Source organism: Haplochromis burtoni, unplaced genomic scaffold, assembly GCF_018398535.1.
Source record: "Haplochromis burtoni strain Fernald_Lab_line unplaced genomic scaffold, NCSU_Asbu1 Contig_110, whole genome shotgun sequence".
Classification (NCBI taxonomy): Eukaryota; Metazoa; Chordata; class Actinopteri; order Cichliformes; family Cichlidae; genus Haplochromis; species Haplochromis burtoni.
Window position 1 is genome coordinate 521,775 of NW_024582471.1, and position 23,281 is coordinate 545,055.

The 23,281-nt window shown below is 40.4% G+C and overlaps 1 protein-coding gene across 1 annotated transcript in view; it reads right to left on the minus strand.

Annotated features, from left to right (window-relative positions):
* The window catches only part of cabp4 (calcium binding protein 4), a 30,423-nt gene extending 15,464 nt beyond the window's left edge, over positions 1 to 14,959 (minus strand). The window contains exons 1-5 of the mRNA XM_005928234.2: positions 14,904 to 14,959; positions 9,983 to 10,039; positions 9,501 to 9,602; positions 9,016 to 9,145; positions 216 to 246 (exon numbers count right to left, since the gene is read on the minus strand). Of these exons, the coding sequence (XP_005928296.1) occupies positions 216 to 246; positions 9,016 to 9,145; positions 9,501 to 9,602; positions 9,983 to 10,038 (319 nt within the window). The 5' untranslated portion in view covers position 10,039; positions 14,904 to 14,959. The remainder of the gene's footprint in view (positions 1 to 215; positions 247 to 9,015; positions 9,146 to 9,500; positions 9,603 to 9,982; positions 10,040 to 14,903) is intronic.
* Positions 14,960 to 23,281: the final 8,322 nt, after the last annotated feature.

A 23,281-nucleotide genomic window follows, 5' to 3' on the forward strand; every position in this document is an offset into this window, starting at 1 on the left:
AATTCCGATAAATTATCTACAGTTAGAAAGGGAATATTTTGACGTGAACACTTTGAAGATTCACGGAATTTTGTATAGTAAGGTGGTGCCTCTCGTAGAAGTATTGCCATCTTGCCTATAGAGTTAAATATTGAGTGGTGTGTGTATTGACTAGTAATTTATCTTTTACTTCATCATGTGCTTGCGTTGCAATTACACCTTCAACAACATCTTACCATCTATCTCCAGTGGCATCAGCTGCCTCTCCTGCACAGCAGAGGAAAGAAAACAACAGTAGAAATGATTACAACAGTATCAGAATGGGGGATGTGAAATCAGGCTGGCTTTAAAACTGTGAATTCTCCTGAGAATCATCCCAGTGATCATCTGTTTTTGACTACTAAATTAGAATAACATGCATATCATGTCAGCACTGTTGCTGCATGCCGACAGTAAACTCTAATGGGATTTAACCCAGCGACATGTCTTGCTAATTTGCAAAATGACACGCTAGTGTACGCGCGCGTGCATACACAAACACGGCGTCTTGAGGGAGACCCAGCATTGTGTGAATATGCACAGCCATAACATAACAGTGAGCTGCAGAAACTTTGCACTGTCACAAAGAAACACAGGTACGGTTAAGCAAAAATACACATGTGCACACACACACACACACACACACACACACTTGACACAAGATATATAATTTGCATATAGCCGCGTGTGAAACATTCAGTATTCTCTGCCTTGTTTTGACAATTGCTCAGGGTGATCTCTTTTTCTCCCTTTTTTCCCTCTAACATTTCCATATTTTCAGAGTGAGGCAAAGCTAGAAGCTAGGAACAAAATCTCCACCTAGTCATTAAGAATAATAGATGACAGTGAAATTTAGGTGTGCTGATGGCTTAAAATAGTAATATGATGTTATATGTTTGGCTACAAACAGGCAGTTTTAATGAAAAGACATTATAACTTGGAAATCACTTGGAATACATATCCGTAGGCAAGAAATGCAGACTTAAAAGGATGGGCTTTGTGGTTTGGCAGTTTTGCAAGAATCCATCACACACTACAATATGTAAGCCCTTGAAAAAAAACAACAACTTAATAGTCACATATCACATGCCCTTGAGAGAGTGTTCTAATTAGCACATTTGCAAACATGTGCTGATTTGAATTTGCATAAAAAAGAGCTTAGATATTAAAAGATCACACTGAAATGTCATTAATCATCCTGTAGATGCACTGAGATGATGTGTCCTTAGCGAGATGGTTGCGGCACAGTGTTTTGACTCGAGGGCTTGCAAACAGTGTGCAACTCTACTGCAAAAGCATTGTCCACGGGGGGAAAAAGCAAGAAACATGCTAACTCAGTCATCTTACAGAGCAATGGAGACTGACATATGGAAATGCTGCTTAGCAAAAAGACACCAGAAGCCCAAGGATATCTCTAAGTTCAAAGAAACAAGACTGAGATGACAGCTTCTAAAAACTTTGATTACGTACAGAACAAATGTTGGCTGATTTGCTGTGGGCTTGTGTTTCAATACTTGGACTTGGGATTGGTAAGGCTCAGTACAAAAATGATGAAATAACTATTCACTTGAATATTTCTTGCCTCCCACAATTTTTTATGGATCATCTTCAAACTTCACTTCAAACAATAATATACTGGGGCTTGGGGAGCATAAGGGGCTGGATGTCTTAGCATTTGACCCTTGCTTTCCTTCTTAGTACTCAAGGTCAAAGTAGACATAAAAAAATTCAAGAAACCATCATTAAATGAAAGGGCATGGAGTGAGCTGTACAACACACTATCTTTTCAAGACTTTCCAGGCGTAGCTACATAGGCACAGACCACCCTCACTAATTTCTGCTGCACGCTCAGTCATTTTGTTCTATAAGCAGGCCTGAATTATAACAGAAACCGCTCAGTTCAGAAAAAAAGAGCTTCAAGCATTACTCCTCATCAGCTTTTAAGGGGTAGAGAAAAAATACTGCGTATCATACAGAAGAGAGACACTGTTGAATTTCAGTTGTTTCTAATTAGTTCCATATTCTACAAGTAGGGCTGTGCGATATGACCAAAATCTCATATCCCAATACAAGAATTCTATCATCCGATAACGATATAAATCACAAAAATGTAACATTTTCTGTCAATTCTGTGAATCTCGACTTGCGGGAAGTGTTTCCAGCTGCGCGTCATGTAGCTGGAGTCGAGTGTTTTAACAGATGCATGAAACTATACATTTTTAGACATAAGTTGTAAAGGCCGCTGTTTTCTTTGTGAGTATTTATTACACGGCCTGCTGCGGGGAAAAGCCTGTTCTAAAAATAAACTAAGGTTTATTTTTTAGCACCTGGCGGCTCTTTTTTAATTCTCATCCGTAAATAATCTGCTCTTTCACGTGATTCGGTTTATTTTGAAAAGTCTCAACAGGATATTGAGCTTTATTGTGAAAGGTTTATGTGGAACATAAACAAGCGGACACGCGATGCTGTTACCGTTATTGTTGCTAACCACAACACATAAAAACAGGTGTAGTGTGGTTATATAAAATATAAGAGAAAGAGAGAACTTTAAGAAATTAATATAGCCACTACAGTGACCATCAAAACGATGAAAAAATATTGCCGTAAACAGTTTATTTTGCGACACCACGAAACAAACGATAGCGTAAAATGAAACCATAGACGTTTTTATATCGTCATCCGATATATATGTTATATCGAACAGCCCTACCTACAAGTATAAAAAAATACTTCACCCCAGATGCCACCCTTGCTTGTGAGCTATTACTGTTTCACCCTTGCTTTTAACCAAGTGTCTGTTTTCATTACTCTACTGCTACTTTTATGAAGGCAAACCGTTCTTCAACCTCGAGTTGTTCATTTTTTTAAATGCTCGAAAAGTGAGAGATAAAAAGGGAAATCTGAGCAGCACGGGTAATGAAATGCAAAGAGAAGTGCAATATTTTTCTTCCTAATGCATGTTGGCACTCAGCCTGTCTAATTCATAAATCACACAAGGTCATCCCGTTCAAGTGCACAATAGCATCAGGAAAAGGCGCCTGTCGTTTATTTGGAAGCTGCGCCGCATGGCGGGCGTTCAAATGATTATTCACTGTGTAAAACTGCCAGCAAGATTTGTAACATAAATGCAACGTCAAGATGCAATTGCACCAGTTATATTACTAAATGTGGGCGCTACTTAAAACATTAAGGCACTAGTAATTTATACAAGGCTTTTAAGTTGTAAAATAGTCATTGCATAAAAAACAAAAACCCAATAGCGCCAGCAGAGCTGCACCACTGTTTACCATGCACAGGATCCTGCAACCACAAAAAGGCATGTTCACATAGCAAGGTCAACATATTAATTAGATTTTTTTTCATCCAGAAATGATTAGTTCGCATGCAACTCAGGCTCTGAATTCATCCGTCAGAACAAGCCCATTAATGGTTCATTTCATTTTGTCTGCCTTCATGTGGCCCACTGAGCAGCACACTGCTTTGTAAATATGACGCGTGTACACATGTGAGAAGAAGTTTCACATTAGCATGCATCAGCATTGAAGTGAAAAGGCTCTCAAAAAACCACAAAGCAGTGACATTACAGTGTACAGTACAGAGTACAGTGCGATTTGCTTTGCATTCTACTGTGCTTCTGTCTGATGTGCACATGTATCAGTTGTCTTTCTTCTTCTCTCTGCCAGCCGCTTGTTCGATTAGATCTGATGAAGGCTGACAGGGAATCTTGCTACTTGTGTTGAGATTAGGAAGGCTGCAGGATATGGTCTCTCTACCTCAGTGTCCAAGCATCACTTGTAAATTCAAACATTAGACCGCCACGGTAAAACAAGCTAGATCAGTCATGGCAGGTGACGTAGTGAGTCGGAGAGGAGTGTAAAATTGTCCGCGGTAGCCCAAGGTCATGGTGAGATGTTCTTCCTTTTCCAATAAATGGGCTGCAACTCTGAAACGGTCCGGGTAGTTATTAGGAGATCGAGTTATGCAACATCTGTAAATGTTCATAGGCGCACAGCTCCTCTTGGGGTGGGTTTCATTTCAGGAAATTTCAGGAAATCCTTCTCATGTGTGTGTTTAAAGATTAATCTAGCAGTTAGAGAAACAACGTGGTTTGCAGTTAAATGACCTTTTAACTTAATATGATTACTTGTGACAGAGGCCAGCTTCACAAAAAATAAGTAAAGTAAAAGTACATTTTGTAGCATTTACTTTCTGCCCTCTTTCCTCTGCAGAGTCAGTGAATATTATGACTGCGAAAGAGAAAAACTGGTGCTCGGCTCTAGCACAACATTTTTCTCAGTGGCCACTCTCAGCATTGCCACAAATGAGTCTCCTGTGGCACAGAAAGCAGTTTTTCCATTGACCATGACTATAAAATGGAAGTCTGTAAAACAGCAGACAGTCGGGACTGAGCTGCAAACAAGGTTTTGTTTTGTTTTTTATTCTTCCAACTTAAAAAAAAAAAGAAACTAGCTTTCTAGCAGTGTAGAAAAGTGAGATTTGCTTTTTATGGGAGAGGTGATGACACACAGTTGGGGAGATGGGGGGAAAATAACACAGAGGAAAACCTATGACTTTGTTTTTTTGGTTTAGGCTCCAGCAGAGAGCAATTTACTCCAACCTTTAAACCCAGAAACCAGCCGTCCATGGTGCAATTTTGGGGCACTTACTGAAACACATTTGTCACATAATTTGTCACAATTAAATGTTTCAGATCACCCAAGAAATTGTAATATTAGACAAAGATAACCAGAGTAAATACAAGTTTTTAAATGATGATTTCATCTACTAGAAAAAGGCAACTATCCGTGTGAATATGTATTTGCCTCCAACACATAATAACTGGCTTTGCCACCTTTGGCATCAAGAACTGCAATCAGACATTTATGAAATGCGACCATGAGTCTTTAACATCACTGTTTGGGTCACTTTTCTTTACAGAATTGTTTTCTTTCAGTCACACTGCAGTATTGTACAGCTTGTTTCAGGTCATGCTAAAGCATCTCAATATGATCTAAGTCCAGACTTTGACTAGGCTACTTTTGTTTTCTCAGATGTGGACTTGCTTTCGATCATTGTCCTGTTGCATAATCTTCAGAGTAGGAACTGATGGGTCTCCTTCAGGACTTTCTGGTAGAGGGCAGAATTCATGGTTCCATCAGTTACAACAAGATGTCCAGGTCCTGAAGCAGCAATGCGGCCCCAGACCATCACACTACTGCCACCATGATTGACTGTTGGTGTGATGTTCTTCTTATCAAATGCTGTGTTAGTTTTATGAACGTGTAATGGGATGAAAACCTTTGAAAAAGTTCTACTTGTGTTTTGTGGGTCCACAAAATATTTTCCGAGAAGTCTTGGAGATCATAAAGCTGTTTTAGGGCAGAGGTGAGTCTCTGTGTTGTTTTTGGTCAACAGTGGTCTTCTTCTTGGACATGTGTGGTCTGCAGTTCTTCAGATGTTGTTCTGGGTTCTTCTGTGACTTCTTGGATGAGTCGTGGATGTGTCCCTGGAGTAATTTCGGTAAGCTGTTTTAAATTTTCTCCTTTTATTGCTCTCACCGGGATACACTAGAAATAACTTTGTAACCCTTTCCTTCACTGACAGATCTCAATGACTTTTGAGTTTCTTGTATTATATAATGATGTGTCATCATACAAAAACTGCATTTTGTATTTAGTTGGTTTATCTTTGTCTAATATTAAAAGTTTTTGATGATCTGAAACATGTAAGTGTGACAAATATGCAAAAAATACAACAAATCAAGACGTGGCAAATTTTCACTGTGACTATGGTTTCAGTTGTGGGAGGATCATCTCTGTTACAGTTTTTAATGAAAAGGACAACTTTGTTCTCACACTTGAAAACATGTGCAACACCGGCATTCCCCATCTAATCTACCAGCTGCACGACAAATTTAATGCAGCCTATAATCCTGCCGAGGGAACGTTTACTTTTCTCAGAACAATTAGATATCCTCTCCTGGGCAAATCACTAATGTCATCTATTCATGCTTCATGGATATTGGCTCATTAGGAAGACTGACTAGTAATGTCCACTGTTATATTCATGAACATTATGAACCGACTCTTCCCATCATTACTCTGTACATACCTGAAATGACTGAGAATTGTACTCAAATCGAATCTTCAAAGGGTTGAATTGGCTGTATATTGTGGTCTTTAATTCCACCATGTGTCTCCAAAATGACTATAGCTGAGTATTGTTGCATCTGATCAGTCCTAATCTTGTGTAAAAACAACATTATAATAGACTCTCTGCTTATCAGGTTTTAGTGATTCAGTTATATAAAATAAATCCTGCCTTTTTCCTCATTTAATACATGAGAAGAACTTTACTATTTGTTCAGGAGTGTTGAACATGGCATATGTCAAATTAAATCATTGTATGTTATGATTTTAAGTGCTTCATGTGTAAATCAGCTAATATTTCCAACAAAAATCAGGATGCTTGTGCATCGTTTCTTGGCTCATGTCCATTTGTAATTTTTTGAAATATTCTGTAACATCCTGCAGGGACCTGGGATCATGGTATCAGCCGTGAAAAGAGCCAATTCTTAACCCGAGCCAAGCAGAGCATTACTGGAAGATGACACAGAGTCCAGGCATTAAATCATTTGTGAAATTATTGGAGTGCTTCCCCCCCTTTTTCTTTTCCAAGGCATAAAGGACATGGATTACAGCCCACAGTCCCAATTTCATATTTGAATTAATAGCAGTTGGTAATGATACTGATTTTCCATGGTTATGTGACCTATTCCACATTAACAATTACCGGTTTACAAACAGAGCATTTGCTTTTGGATCGCTATGGATCACTGCAAACAGCCACAAGCAGTGTTTATACATACAGCTGATTGTTAGTGCTCACAATCAGCTAAATAAATAGGCCAATTTTCCTGCTCGGCTGCATAACTTTAAATTTAATGTTTTTTTTATTCAGCTGTGACTCACTGTGCAAACCTCCACTTTATCACGGTTCTGTGTTTGTGTTTTGTGTAGCATAAAGGAGACACATTTGCATTTTTGCTGCACATGCTTGTATTGCATAATTGTTATTAAAATAAATAAATGCTAGTAAGGCTATTTTTTCTCTTTTAGAGGGCTAGGAAACAACCACTATTTAAGATTTTGGATGTTTCCAGGGGTTTTCAAACTGTGAAGTTGAGACCTGCTGGGCTGATGGAGATGAGGCAAGGACATATCAATTGAAGTGAAAGGAGCAGGTGCACCTTGTACACGTTGAGCAGTTACTGTGACAAAGGAGGAGATTGTGGAAGAAAATATTAACTCTTACTGGCTGGTTATCATCATTTGTGTCTAAAATCAAACTCAGTTTTGCTTTCGATGTATTTCAGGTTGCAGAATATAACATTAATCAATTACAGCATTTGATCAGCACCACAAATGACAAATTCAGTCAGAGGTCATTTAAGCGTATGCCAAAATAGATTTAGCCTTGCTAAAGTAAGATAAAGACAAGTATGATGACAGCAAACATGGAATAAATGAGATACACATGCACATACAGTATGACTGCATGTTTTCAACAGATACTACCAGTTAAAACTTTTAGAACACCCTAGTTTTTCCAATTATTTATTGCAGTTCAAGTTGTTCAAGTCCAATGAATAGCTTGAATTGATATAAAGGTAAAGTTACCAAAAACTGAAAAAATAATGTACATTTCAGAATTATACAAAAAGGTCTTTTTTTTTAAGTGAGGACAAAATGGCTTAACAATTTAAAGCTGTTCTGCGTCAGTGCAGGTTGATCAAGCCTTGAAAGCTGTTGCTACTAATTCCTGCAGGTGTTCCAACTTTTCTGGATTACTTACAACCACTTCACACCTTTTCAGAAAATGTATCTATTTTTAATCAATGAAGTGTAAATAATTCAGTATATATAAAGTAAATTCATAAATAAAGTTAGGCTTTGATTCAACCATGACTTGAACAACTTATGATCTGTCCACCTGTCCTGTCTGTCCCATGTAGAGATAAAGGCTAACTTGATAGTCATGCAGCTGGGTTCTGGTGCTCTTCACTTCGTACTGTGTAAAATCCACAGCACAGAAAAACTGGATAAAACACACCGGTTGCTAATAGCCAGTGAGAAATGTATTGCTGAACAACAGACCACTACATCTAGAGACTGGTGAGTGATCCCATGGGCAACACCAGTTGGCAAATAGTTGTGGGCTGTCGCCAGGTGTAAGCAGTTACAGTGAGGTTTACCATGCTGGACCTACAAGCTCTTTGAGATTGGTTTAGTTGCTGAGCCACCTGTAATTTGCATGGAAGACACCAACATGCAGACACTCACCAACTGTTCCCTACATAGTTGTGAAAATGTGAAGAGTGCCACGCAACTCAAACGACTCACTTTCAAAGTAAAAGTTGCATCTCTTGAAACATGTTGTGTCTGACCATGATTTCAGTGGCCGGACACAACTTCACTACAGTGAAGGAGAACAGTTCCAGTTTGAGTCACACATTTTCAAGTTTCTCTACTTGAAAAGTTGGTGATCAAAACAATCATAAGGTCTTTGGTGCAGCACCCTCTTTTGCAACTAATTTCACGAGCGACTGGCAGCAACTTCCAGTAATCACTCGCCAAGCACTCAGTGATGGGGTCCTAACCATTTTGATCTTTTGTGTCTCCATCTCTGTGCCTGCTCTTTGATTCCTGTCTGCACCACGAGATTCCCCTTCAAACACAAACATACAGTATTCAGGTGCAGTTACTGTTAAATTAAGAGGCATTTTTACTATAAAAGCATCACCAGGACATGCTGATATGGACTGTGTACATTATTTTTTTAATAATCCACACCACCTGCTCAGTTTTTTTTTATATTTGCCCTTTATAAATGTGCTGTTACCCCTGAATGTAAACATACTCCAGAATGAAACCTTGTTATTTATCACTATTGAGTGTCAGGTTCTGTTTAAATTAATGTGTATATGCATGAACTGACCTGTCCAAAAAGTTTATTAAGGTAGGCGACGTAGGCAGCGGCCACTGTTGAGCTGTTGCTGAGGCTCCTTTTACCACGCCGACTACCCTGCTCCTCAGGGCCCTTCCCCTGGGGTGTGGGGGACTTTGAGCTGTGAAGAGTGCATTTGCACGCCAATTGTTGAGAGCTATCATCATAAAAGCCAAGTCTATAATTTCCCCTCCAGCAGTTTACCAAATACACTTAAGTGCCTTTGAGGTAATATTTTCCATCCCTTGTTCGTGCAGCATCAGCTGCTTGGGCCTAGTCAGGTGACATCAGTGGTAACATCAATCACCAGAAAAAAAGGAAGAAAGGCAGTGTTTCCCAGGAGGGCAACTTGGAAACCTGGAAACTCTACAAGTTTATTTTTCAGGTGATGTATCACATAATTGGGTGCACAACTCTACACGTCCCACTCCCCTTGTCCTAATCAATGTTGATTAGAAACAGAGAACGATAATAACCAGAATTTCTTGGAGAGGCTGAGCTGAAGGGCCTTGTTTTTAAATCTGCCTGCAACGGGTGATCTTCCAGCTGCTGCAGCCCTCCCCACTCGTGGAGATGTGCTAGGAAAGAGAGAGGCCTTAATCAACTTAGAGTCCCATTATTTATTTAAAGAAAAAGAAACATAAATACTGACTTTGATAGAGTCTAACAGCCAGTTCTTTCTCCCATTAAAAAAGCTGGCTACGATGGGAGGATACTGATGACAGCTCTTTGGATTTCTAAAAGCCCCCCCCCCCAAAAAAATGTCTTGAAAAGCTATTAAAACCGTTTAAAATCAGCTAGACAATCTCTCAAGAATTACTTTTCCTACTGAATTTGCTTATGTACTGTTACATAAGAGACAAAAACAACGGGAATGCACCACTGAAATGCTCCAAATGAAAGGTTTAGGGTTCACACTGAGCTTGAATTGTTAATTTTGACTTTTTTCTTCACTGACCTGGCGGCAGAGGATGGTCTACTTTCCGGTCCTCCCTTTGCACCTTTCACGGACATCCTGGCCAGAAGATAAAAGAAAATGTCAAAAGGGAAGAGAGGGAAAAGACATAAATATCATAATGTAAAGGCAAAGGCTCCAAAAGAGCTTTCTAAAATAATGAAGAAAAGGCTTGTTGGGCTCACACAAAGCAACAAACAACCAAACAAAACCTGATATTAAACACTAAAGTCTTCATGAACTGGCTTTTTCAAATGCAAGGTAGAGACAAGCTAAAAGGGCTGTCTTAGCTGCTAAAGTTGCAGTAACAAAAATGAGCACAGGGCTGGATATTACACACCGCATCACAGCATTAATCACATTTATAGAAATCTATTTAATTCAACTATTGAGCCAGAGGGAAGAGGAGTCACTCAAACCCAGTTTTAAACGTTAGTAATAGCAAAACCTGCAGGGGTGGGGGCTCAGCTGAAATAGGTAGGGACCAGTTTGAGTTTGAATGCAATCACAGCGTATATACCCAAACAGCAGAACAAAAAACATGGACCACAGGACAGTGTGGATGGAAATGTCAGTACAGCAACAGAAGAAGATGGCAAACAGAAAAATGAAAGGAAAGGGAGTGTATGACAGTCGCATGTGCAGAACTCCATGAGGGAGGAGGAGGAGAAACTTATGGCTTTCAATTTGAGAGACAGATTAATGTTCTGTCACGAGCCTCGGCAGTTCTGAGTATCAGCGCCTGATGATGAACGGCCGTACTTGACACTGATGCGCCGTAAACCCAACGCCTCACACCACCAGCACGCACGCCACGAAGCTGCTGCAAAGACAGACCCTCAAGATCTGCTCCAACAGTCACTACTTAAGGCGGCCCCGGACCACGAGGGCTGTAATGAGAAGAGACACGAAGACCAGCCAGTCGTCTAAATTATGTTGGACCGTTTAATGCACCTCGGCAAAAAACAAGCCACATTCCCAGCTCCAGCTGGGTGGAACAAAACGTGCCATGACTGAGTAGTGATTGCCTGTCTGTCATGCTTTCGCACAATCAGTGTGCTTACGATACGTCCTGATTGCAACACGCTTGAAGCATATTAAACTGTACGAATGGAGAGGGGAGGAATTTTTAATGTCCACCCACAATTACAGTTTTGGAATTGAAGTGGTCAGAAGTTATTTTATCTATACACTGATTTATTTATTTATTTACATGCATACTGAAAAAAGTTTGCAGTGTTTGCAAAACCTTGCAATAATGCAAGCACACACATATACACAGCGTCTCTGCCGCTTTCCCAAACATTCACGCTGCACTTGTGGGGAAAGCAGGATATCTGGACTTTCTATAGTAATGGCCTCGCATTGTTTGCCTAAAGAATTGCTCTCGTCTTCAGTGAGCACAACTCCCATCAGAGTAAACAAACACAGCCACACTCGCATGCACACCCTGTACCCGTTTCACTACACAAGCCGTTGAGCAGCGCTTTGTGTCTGCAGCACTCCTCCCTAAGTGGCCAATTGCTGTCAATCACTGAGCCGACACAAGCAATTTTAGATCCTAATCATTCTAATTGAAGTAATGAAATGGAGGGCCAGGTGGACTAGACGAAACCAACACAACAAACACAGCTGACGATGGAAAGCAAGCTGCACTTGAGTTCTGCAATGATGTGGAAGACGACGAATGGGCCAGCCTGGGGTGTTGGGAGTTAAACACTAAATAGGGATTCTAAATATACTCCACAAGAGCCACTGGAGTGAAGGACGCTGAGACACATTGTATATGTCATGCAAACGTGACCCACATTGAGTGCATACATACTGAAAAGGAAGGTTTTCAGAAAACTCTAGGCGCTCCTGTGAAACCTACACACAGTGCTAGGACAAAGTATTTGCCCCCTTCCTGATTTCTTAGTTTTTTTTGCTCATTAATGCCACTTAGGCTATGTTCACACTGCAGGCAAAAGTGCATCAAATCCGATTTTTTTGACCCTATGCGACCCATATCCTATGCTATGACAGTGTGAACGGCACAAATCCGATATTTTCAAATCCGATCTGGGTCACTTTCGTATGTGGTACTGAATCCGATACATATCCGATGTTTTAGAAAGCGACTGCGGTTTGAACGGTCATGTCACATTAAATCCGTCTTTTACGTCACTGACACAAGACAGACGGCAATTATCAGCGGCGGAGAAGCGCCCGAGAAGACATCGCGAACGCTTCCTGGCTATCCAGCGTAGATGTCAGTGAAACTGTTGGGAAGACAACGTTGGAGAAACGTGAGCATGTTATTTGTACTGTATAATCTGCAGATTCTGACAGAAATCTGCAACTATCCTTTGAAGCACCACTCCTCTAAAACAGCAATAAGGATAATTATTAGGTTATCTACATTATTATGTAAATAACAAAATAACTTAAAGCAAAAATTGGGAAACGTAAGTCCAAAGTCTTTATATTAAGGGCCATCAGTCAAACAATACTGTTTGCTCTGGGTCTAAACAAAGCGCGTTGTGTGTGACGTCTTCTTTTGCGCTTTGAGCGTTCACACTAGAGAGCGTTTGCTGTCGCATTTTATTTGTAGTGTGAACAAGCAGTCAAAAAAATTGGATTTGATCAAAAAATCGGAATTGAGCATTAACACCTGCAGTGTGAACGTAGCCCAAGATGATTCAGATCATCAAACAAGTTCTGATATTTGAGAAAGATAACCGATTAAATATAAAATGCAGTTTTTAAATGATGATTTCACTTATTCGGGGAGAAAAGCTATCCAATTGCCATTGTTACAACATTAACTAGTTGGCATTAACCACTTTTTTTTTTTAGAAAGCTGAGTTTAGTTTTACTAGTGACACTCAGGCCTGATTATTGCCAACTCTGCTGAATCAAAAAATCAGTTAAACAGAACCTGACTGACAGAGTGATGCCGGCTGAAATATCTCAAAAAGCAACACATCATGCCACGATTTAAAGAAACTCAAGAACACAGGCAAAACAACGTCAGTGACATCTATCAGCCTGGAAAGGTTACAAAGCCATTTCTAAAGCCACTGATGATTCATCCAAGAGATCACAAAAGAACCCAGAACAACGTCTAAAGAGCTGCAGACCTCACTTAGTAAGTGTTCATGGGTGCTGCTGCCTGTCTGCTAGGTACAGCCTCTACTGTTGCCATACAGCCATTCAAGACATTTGTTCTTTAGTCTTGGGTGAGTAAACCATTTTCACCATCCATTATCTATTATTAATTTATATCAATATGTTAGCACTAAATATCCCTGTCCGTGGATTATAGTAAATAAAGTCTATACACCTTAGCTAGCAATTTAGCACTTATGGCTACTTCTGCGCCTGAAAAACTGCAGTGGCCTTTATGCTCAACTCCAGACTTCAGAAATATAGTGGTGTCGTATTGGCTATTTCTCTCTTTTATGAATGCAGCAGATATTCTTATTTGGGGGAAATATTTGAAGCGTGTTGAATTCTTGTTAACATCTGACACAATCTAGGCTACAAAGACTATGAGAAGTTAAAAGTTCCCAAAGCCTTTGATTTGGGAAAAGCAGACCACCAATCCGCTTAAAAATTGTATTATTTTTCTTAAAGGATCAAAAGCAGAGCAGCAGAATCAAAGATAAAGTTTTCTCTTAGGGTATGTTCTGCTAGTGACTAACGTAGCCTTAAGCTAACAGCTTCAAGCAAAGATGAAGAGTTAAAGAAACTCTGCTACACTCACTTCTTTTATATCCTTTGTAAAAATTGAAGTCTTTACACCCAGACTGAAGACTGAACTGTTTGGACGAGGATTTCTTAGCCAGCTATCCTGGGTCATGCTGAGGTTAAGGTTGTGACATCGGACAGGAAGCAAAGAACAAGCAAGGATGCTAGTGTGCCACAGGGCGCTTTAGACAAGAACTTAAAATTTCCCCATAAAATACTATTAAAGAACATTAAATTAAAACCAAATATATGCCTACAGTTAGGGAAATTGTTTGAGTGGTTTTCAAGGTATTTCTTAACTAAAAAGAAAATTGAAACAAAAATGAACCTTTCTGGCATGCATAACAGAAAGTATCAGAGTCACAAAAAAACACATTGATTGTGAGTTCAGGCGTGGCTTCACCTTCTTGTGTATTCTCCTTGTTTTCTTTTATTTTTCGCATTATCTTTCCGTTCGCCTGCTGTCCAGTCGGAAGAAAGTCGGTCCCAGAGGAGCCAAACCAGTCCGTGTCTGATCCATAAACAACCGATAGAAATGCAATCAGGCCTGGCACTCCATCTTATCTTCACCCATCTTAACACTTCACCACCACTTTCTCATCCTCACATCCCTCCTCCCCTATCCAGCACTGATTTCATGTCACGGCTCTAAAATGAGACTGTCGCCTTTGGTCTCTGTGCAGACAGGATAACAGAGGGTGAGAAAGAGATATGTTTTCATGTTTTCCCTGTCATTTGGGGAATTTCTCCCCATTGCTTTGTATATAATTCGAGTCTAATTACAAGCTCTCGCTGCCTGTTTTTCTGGAGGCCAGCCTGATAATCACACAGCGAGCTGCTCTGAATAAGTCAGCTGATGCAATTGCATTGTAGCAAGCAACAGGGGCACAAATGGTGAACCAAAACAAATGAAAACAGAGGTCTGGCCATCTGCTGGCTTGTACAGCAAAGCTCAGGATCCATATAATCAAATATTACAAAGCAGAGAGGAAATGCTTGTCAGTTTCATTAGCCAGTGTGAGCAGGCTGCCTCAGACGTTCTCCAAGCAATGCCTGCTCCCTACAAATGAACTACAGCCAGTGGTCGTCGTTCTGAATTATTGAACACTTAACTATAAATTATTATTATATATAAAAACAGCAAAAGAAGCTAGAAGAAAAGAATATGATATTATTTCTTCCTTCTACTTACCCTGACTGTTCTTCTTGTTTGTCTTGGATAGCAGATGTGGATGAAGGGCATGTGTACAGTCTTAGCTAACCTGAGGATTATATAATGAAAGGTGATTATCTGGCTAAATATGTCTGGATTAGGTAGATAGATCTAACCGGTCGCCTCTGTTCTCAAGAATAAAAAGGGCAGTGACATTGTGTTCCTGCAGATTTGCCATTTTCTGTGCTTTGATCAGTTTATATTTCATTTCCGTGCAGTTTGGTGAGAAAAACTTTAGATTCAAGATGCAAAGATCAACCATTCTGTTCTGTTCTGTCCCTCTCTATATAAATTTCACAGCATCACATCCATGCACAGGGTCCATATCACTGTCCAGGAGAAACAAACAATCTGAGCCTGAATAACAACACACTGAAACGGAAAAGCGGTGCTTCTATCGGCAGGTGTAAGTCACGAATTGCACAACAGGCATCAACAGACTGACAGATGAAACAAAAGGGATACGTTCAGAGAGCTCTGGCTAGTGTTTGAAGACAATAGACCAAATAATTCTTGACATCTAAATCGTTCATAATTTACTGGACAAAGACACAGTTTATGTAGATTTAAGTTCTGTACACCACTACAGCTCCTTTCAAATTTAACAATTAATATTTGATTGAAGTGCAGACTTTCAGCAATAACACTTTTCATCATTTGGCTATTAATACACGCAACATGCAGAATTGTTTTGTCGTTTTGGCTGTAAAATTACAAAATAATTCTGATCTTTCAGGAACAATTTGAATTTTCTCTCTCTAATTGGTTGAGGTGTTATTGTAAGGTGAAGTATTGATGGTAAGATCTAGACTGAGCAGATTTTTCTGTCTGTGCTCAGACAGCAGTAGCTTGTGAATGCTTTGTGCTATCATTATGCATGATGCATGATAATAACCCCCCAAATGCTAGTCTCCTCTTCTTTCCAAAATCATTAGATTTTTGTCTCTAACACAAACAGTAACAAAGTTAGGTTCATTTAATGAGAACTTGTAAAAATTGATCCACTGCTGCACCATTGGTCAAAAAAGGGTCAGTTGGTAGAAAATATACACAACCTCCCACTGTCAAAACCTGTCAGTTCGGATTAGACTTCCATCCATCCATTTCCTGCTGCTTATCTAGTTCAGTCTTACAGGGAAGTAAGTAGGCACACTGTCTGTTGACCTGTCCAGATACACTCTGCAACAACCTGTTGCAAAGCCAACACAAAGAGACAGACAATTTCGAGTCACTGGTTAACCCACAAACTGCATGTGGGATGAAGCCAGAGTACAGTTCTGTGTGCAAACCCCACACACAAAGGCCAGATGGTGGATTTAAAACAAGGTCCTTCTTGCTGTGAGCTGTGTTAACCATCATCAACATGCTGCTCCAAGATTAGAAAAGAAATTGATAAAACGGCCTGTCGAGATGAAACCAAGATGAACTTGTGCCAAAATGATGGGAAGAGTTATGTGCTAAACTTGATGGAGGCCATGTTACAACATGAGCATGTATAGCTATCAGTGGAACTGGGCCACTAGTGTTTATTGATTAAGTGACTGCTGATGATAGAAGTAGCAGGATAATCAGACAGTGCTTCACAGTGCAAGGGATAATAACCCAGAGGTTTCTCTAGGCTAAGAAATGGTATGGTTGATGACCAAGCCATTCACTTGATCTCAGCCCAACAGAGCACGCTTTTCAGTCATTAAATACAAAACTGAATGCCGTAAAAACCAGAAACAACTGAAGGCAGCAACATTAAAGGCCTTAAAGAGGATCTGAAGGGAGGAAACACAGTGATGTCTGTGATATCAGGCAGTTATTTGCTACAAAGGATTGTCAGGTTAGTTTGATGTGTTGAGTTTTGAGCCTGCCTTTGGGGGCAAACAATGCAAATAACAAATAAGCCTCAGAAGAAAATGCCAAACAAACCCTGAACACAGAGAGTGCACAAACAGTGCAGATGGACAGGGCAAAGCAGCCAGAAAAATCTCTAATCACAGACAGAGTCAGATAAACGGGTGTGTGGATAAATTTGTATGTTTAACGTGATTTGTTATGAGTATAACCTCAAAGCAAAGGTGAGAGGTTGAGCTAAAAACCCAAGTGAAACTCAAACTTTGCACATAAGAGTTTACCTCGTCAAGCTGCTGCACATGTAAAATCTGTGGAAATTTTGAAACTCTCTTGACGCAGAGTGTCATAATACTGCAGCTGCTGTTTACTTTTAATGAATTAAATCAAGTATATATATATATATATATAGCAGTAAATGTGAAGAATAAGGCTGTTAAGCAGCTAGAGAAAGAACTGGGGGCAAAATGTGTGATTTGAGAGGTTAATTAACTGACAGTTGAAGAAAATGTAGATATCAATTTAAGTAAGTATTTCCCTAAGTAATGAGCTCAGGCGCCGATGCATGGGATGCTAAAAGCTGCCGCTATAATCACAATGGATTCACTTTTTGAAGTGCTGTGAAGATATCTCTGCATTGGCAGCTTAGTGTATAGAGTATATGCTGTGTGTGTGGTGTGTGTGTGTGTGTGTGTGTGTGTGTGTGTGTGTGTGTGTGTGTGTGTGTGTGTGTGTGTGTGTAGATGGCACGTACAGTCCTGTTTTTCATCCTTTCATTTCCTAACTAACTGATTTCACAGATTTTCGCGCTGTTAGTTAGTCGGGCACAGAATTTAATGGGCTTTCGGGTCCCCGGGGCTCTCTCCTATTAAACCCTACGCAGTTTATTGACTGCCAAAGTAGCTCAGACACACTGGTTGTTTTTGCTGAAAGTACACCTTAAATTTCACCTGAACCATCTTTAACTTTCTGTGTATGATATTAACTGTCACAAAGAGGGGAAAAAAGAGAAAAGGAACATAAATGACACAATTTCAAGCCTCTGGCATCAGATGTGTAAACTTTCCAGATGAACTCTGTTCTTCCTCTCCTTGGCATTTAGCTTTGCTCTGGAGCGGTCAGTTGGTGAACTTTGTCTCACTTCACAGGACAAAGCTGCTGCACGACCCGTGACTCACATAAATGTCACCTCACTTCAAAATGCGCAGAAATGCAAAACAGCCATGCCTCGCCTCTTCAGTGAAAAATTTGTTGTAATTTTACCGAAACCCACCGGTAGAACAACTTTTCATTAATCCCGCAGCCTTGTGTTCCCTGCAAATGGAGAAAAGGCTTTTTGTTGTGCTCAAAGGAAAACAAAAGCTGGAGAGAAAGCATAATCTAATTTTTATGCTTTCTCTCCATTCCTCTCTCTGCCCCTTCATTCCCCTGTTCTTTGCACGTTGAAGCAGCGCAGCAGTGGGAAACTATTGAAGAACCTATTCCCTCTGCGACCCTCGCCACGCTCAAATATGCTTAGTGCATCCAACCAAAGCCCTTATTTAGCGTTTTGCTTTTTTTTTGTGGAGAAGTAGAAACTTATTTTACCCCTTACCTTCACAGAAACAGACAAGTGAGCACAATAATGTGCATTTCATGGTCCACTCAGCTCCCAATGGAGTGTGGACCTTTGAATTGTTGACTTAAGTAGAATCGGCTTTTTTTTCTGTTAGCTTGGTTAGGATGAAGGCAAAGGGGCCGTTAGTGCAGCATGAAAACACCGATGCGGCCATTTTTCACGTTATCGACTTTTAGTGCAAGAAATTTTAGAAATGTCTCTCATCATCTGCACTACAAATGTTTTCATTTTGCTGTTATTTTTAGAGGGATCTGGAGGCCTTGACCAGCTTTTGGATAAAAATGTTAATGAAACAAACAAGTCAGTTGACATAATCAGTAGAAAAATCAAATTCACCATCTTCCTTAAAACAGGTTAAGTTGATTAACTGTAACAAAAAAGGAAAATTGTGCTTCAGACACTGTCCACAGCTTATAGTTCGATTCGGTGACAGTTAAATGCTCCCTTAGTTATGCTGCAGTAGTCCTAGGCTGCTGTAGGCTTCCCATGATGCTCTCAGTAGTTCTTCCTCACTCACCTTGTTCAACACTCAACACTCTGCTTTTAATCATTACTTATTATCTCTAGCTCTCCCCTCATCCCCAACCGGTCGCATCAGATGGCCACCCCTCCCTGAGTCGGGTTCTGCCTATCTTTCTTCCCGTTAAAGGGGAGTTTTTCCTTCCCACTGTCACTAAGTGTTTGCTTATAGGAGGGCGTTTGATTGTTGGGGTTTTCTCACTATTACTGTAGGATCTTTGAAAAAAAAATAGTGATCAAAAAGTCAAATCAAGAAGCCAGTGAATAGCATTACTTTAAAAAAAACAAAACTTGGTCATCTTCTTTGCATATTATAAATTTGATTCGGGTTGTTTGAGGCTGCCACTGATGATGGGAAACTGCTACATCGCTCAGCCAAAACTGCAAACTACAAACACAACCATCTCAGAACTTCTCTCAGCTTTGAAGCGAGTGAAGGATACTCAGAATACATCAGAAGGTGCAATTCCCACTGCAACAAACAGCCACGAGGTACAAAATGATGCAGATGAGCGAACTGCTGTATGGATCGGAGCTGATGTTGCAAGAAAAACACATTGAATATTTTCTCACCGAACAATACTCCCATTATTTATTTTTTTACTTGGCACATTATTGAGATCGTATTTTCTTCCTCTTTCTGCCACTTGCTTTAGGGATTTTCACAGCGACTACACCGCATCCATAAATCTTCTCTGATGTCTTCTTTTCCTCCTGCCCGGCAGCTCCAATACGTCCACTATCTGCAAACGTCCAAACCATCTCAACCTTGCCTCTCTAACTCTTTATTCCCAAATTTAGTCGTTTCTGATGCAAATTACTAAGAATAATATTAAGAAAGAATTCAGCTGTAAATTGTTGTTATCTGAGCTGAGTGTGTTAACAAATGAGCAAAAGCGAGACGCTAAAGAAGAGAGGCTATTGGAGGGTTTTGTGTTTAATGAAGTATTCACTTATTGTTGACTGATAATGTCCTATCAGGGACTAATTGCCTGCACGGTTGCCTCATTAAACATAGCATGACATCCTGCCACGGGACGCTGGCTGCACACCTCGCTGCAATCGCTGCGATCTCAATACGCTCCCATTCTCCCCCTTCATCTGCTGCCCCGATGCTCATGGTTGCAGTCACGCTCTGTTTGTTGTTTGATAGAAAAGACCATTATGAAAGGACCTGGAGTTCTGGAAGTGCTCATGGATTTCCTGTTTTTGCTGTGGAAATGTTTCATTCTCTTTTTAAGCTCGTGTTTATTCCCTCCTCTTTTCTTTTCTCCCTGCTTCCTGCTCTTTAAAACGCATTTCTGACTTCTTCACTGCAGTCACCTTCACACTCCTGATCTGAAGCAGTTGGCTCGTCTCTCCCCCTTCCCTCTCTGTCTATTCAACCCTCTATTTCGCACATGCCCACCGCTCTGCCTCTGGGCCACACTTCCCTCCACCGCTCCCTGCAACCACCGCAACCTCTCCCCCTGCTTTATTTATGGGAATATGCTGATGGGGCAAACCCAGGTAAAGATAGATTTCTTTTTTTTTTTTAGGGCCAGAAACATAAATTGAAATAGAAAAAGGAGGGGGGCAGTGTAAGAGAGAAAGACCACGTGCAATTAATCACTGAGTTGTCATTTTTTCTAAAAAGCAAAGTCATTCATCAAAAGCAGTGGAATAAAACTAAGAAATCAGGGAGCTGGCAAGGACAGCGAAAGAGTGTATCATGGTATCTATTCAGGATCTAATTGGGTCAGTGGCAAATAATGTGGCTGTGTTTGTGCTGAGCTTTGCTTCAGAGTTGAAACAGCAGGCTGGAGATCAGCGTCAGCAGGAGAGTAATTCAATCTCATGAGAGACAAAACAAGAAATAAGGAAACCTCAAAGCTCCTGAGCAACCCGACTCAGATCCAGTGGCATGTTTCTGGCTCCACACTGCACAGGAAGTTGCTATATGAAAACAGTCAATCGAAAGTGAAACAACAGCGAAGCTAAATGCCACAGGGGGGCATTGTGCACGTAAACTACAAAAGAGCAAGGGGAAACATATAAAATAAACAAAGGGGGGAAAAAATGAAATAACACATTTAGCCTGAGGGAATATCCTTCTGTCAGTCTGTCATTTTATTTGACAGAGGTCATTCTTTCTTTTGCGTTGCTGGCTGTGCCTGTCACAAAACATTAGAAAAATGAAAACTTGCTTGGTGACATTGTGCGTGAATGTAGACGGGAAAAAAAATTCCACACCTGTTTTTTTTTTTTCTTCTTTTTTGGGGTGTGTGTGACCCTGCTTGTCAAAGTTAAGGACAAATCAGAGAGAGAGTTAATGGAATCTGTCTGTGTCAAAAAAGAAGAAAAAAACCCTCAGAGGGAGAAATGGAGAAGGAGAAAGGCGTAGAAGTTGAGGTTGAGCCTGGTAGTAGATCATATCAGTGAAGGGAGGGAGGGCTGAGAGCGACTGAAAAACAAGGACGGGGGAGCGGCTTCTCGTGCGAGACTAGAAGCTCCGCATGCAGGATTTAGCATGTGGTGAGAAGAATAATGTACCTTGACAGAGCAGCGCTCTCTTCCAATGCGACCGATCACTCCACCCCCACCTCGAAGCGGAGTGATGTGGAGCGCGAGCACCACCTGTGACACCAACTGCCACCCTGGGGGAACATCCGCAGCTAGCCACCTGTTAAAAAATGCAGCCGCCAACCTGTCTGTTATATTCATTCAGTTCCCCGTTATTGACGTTGATTTTTCAAATGCGATGAGTGCCTCTTAACAGTTCTTGAGCAGAATTCAAATGCCACTCAAACTGTTTCTCACAGGAGGAAAATTTGCATCATGCACATCATGTGCTCATCAGGAAACATCCTCTGGCGGCTGCTTAATAAGATGTTGATACAGCGCCTCACTGTTCCACACTTCAAAGAAGGAAAAACTGTCTTTGGCTAACGCATACACGAAGAAAGAAAATAAAGTGTTTTGCTTGATATAAGATACTGTTGATGTCCCCTTACTCCTTTTCCCAGTCTTTTCTATTCCCAGTGGCAGAAAGGTGCAGTTTCTCCAATGGCCACTTGAGGCTGGCTCCAAACGCAAGTCAACCTCCCATGACTTTCATGTTAAAAGCATATTTCAAAACTGGTTACACACTCGCACACACACAAATACAAACACTTTGTTTGTCCTGAAAAATAACATAGCCTACTGTGTGTTTAGGTGAAGGAAATTCTTGTGTTATATTAGCAGACACGTCCCTCAAACACAAACAAACACGACTGAAACAGCATTTTTATATTTCAGGTCAACAATGGTTGAAGTAAGGTGGCAAAAAATATAGAGTAGAACGGTCAGATTGTTGAGGTTGTTTCCACCTATTAAAGGCCCAGTGAGACAAAGCAACTGAACTCATTTTATTATGATGAAATGAAGAAACAAAATTTCTTTTTTTTTCTAGTCCTGTGAGCGATATGGTTTTGGCTTTTGGAGCCAAAAGTAGGAAATGCTAGAAAACGCTAAAACACAGCTGTGTCACGGGTGAATTTTTATTTTAGTTTGACTTTAGCAGCCATGCCATTAATGTGGCTTTGCTTTTTGCAAAAAGTAGCAAAGTTACTCGGGAACTTAAGATAGTCTGGCAGTCTGTCTGCACACATTTGCAAGGGCAAGTGTAGGAAACGGTGAGCAGTTCTTTTGATCTCTATCAGAAGATTTATGCTGTTTCTTAGCCTGTGCTGTGGTCAAATGTTAAAAAATTCACCATATGCTAGTGCTGAAGTATGTAAATAGAGGTTTACTTAATCTCAGAGCTAATGGCTGGGTGAGAGGCTTGGGAGGCTGTGGTTATACACTTAATGGAAAACCTGCACTGCTTTGTGCTGTAGTAATGGGACGAGATTATCTTGCCATGCAGAAGGACTGGATAAATGCTTCTCCACAAATTGCTCACAGCCTCTCCCTCCTTCCCACCAATCTCTTTCTCACTTATTCTAGATGTTTATTATTCATATTATACTCATGAGCGATGTGGATGCTTTAATCACGCTGACACGGAGGCTAAGGCGTGTGTGGCAGCTGAACGGCTTTGTTCAGAGATTCTGTTTTCCAGCATTGTTTCCCTCTTTACTTCTCTCTATTTTTTTTACTGTTTATTTAGGTTTTTAGTCGGTGATATCACTGACTAATATTTTCAGTTTATGCAGCTCCTTTCATCATTCTTTGTCAGGGTTTACGTTTTTTGTTTTTTGTTTTTTAACTCACTTCACTCGTTTTCTTTGGATGTTGCTCGCCGTGCTTCACTTTTGTCAGCTCATGGACAATGCCACTGTGTTAAATATACAGACAGGCAACCTAATGTTTACCCCTAAGAAAGATCAATACCTCAACACCACTGAGCAGACTTCAT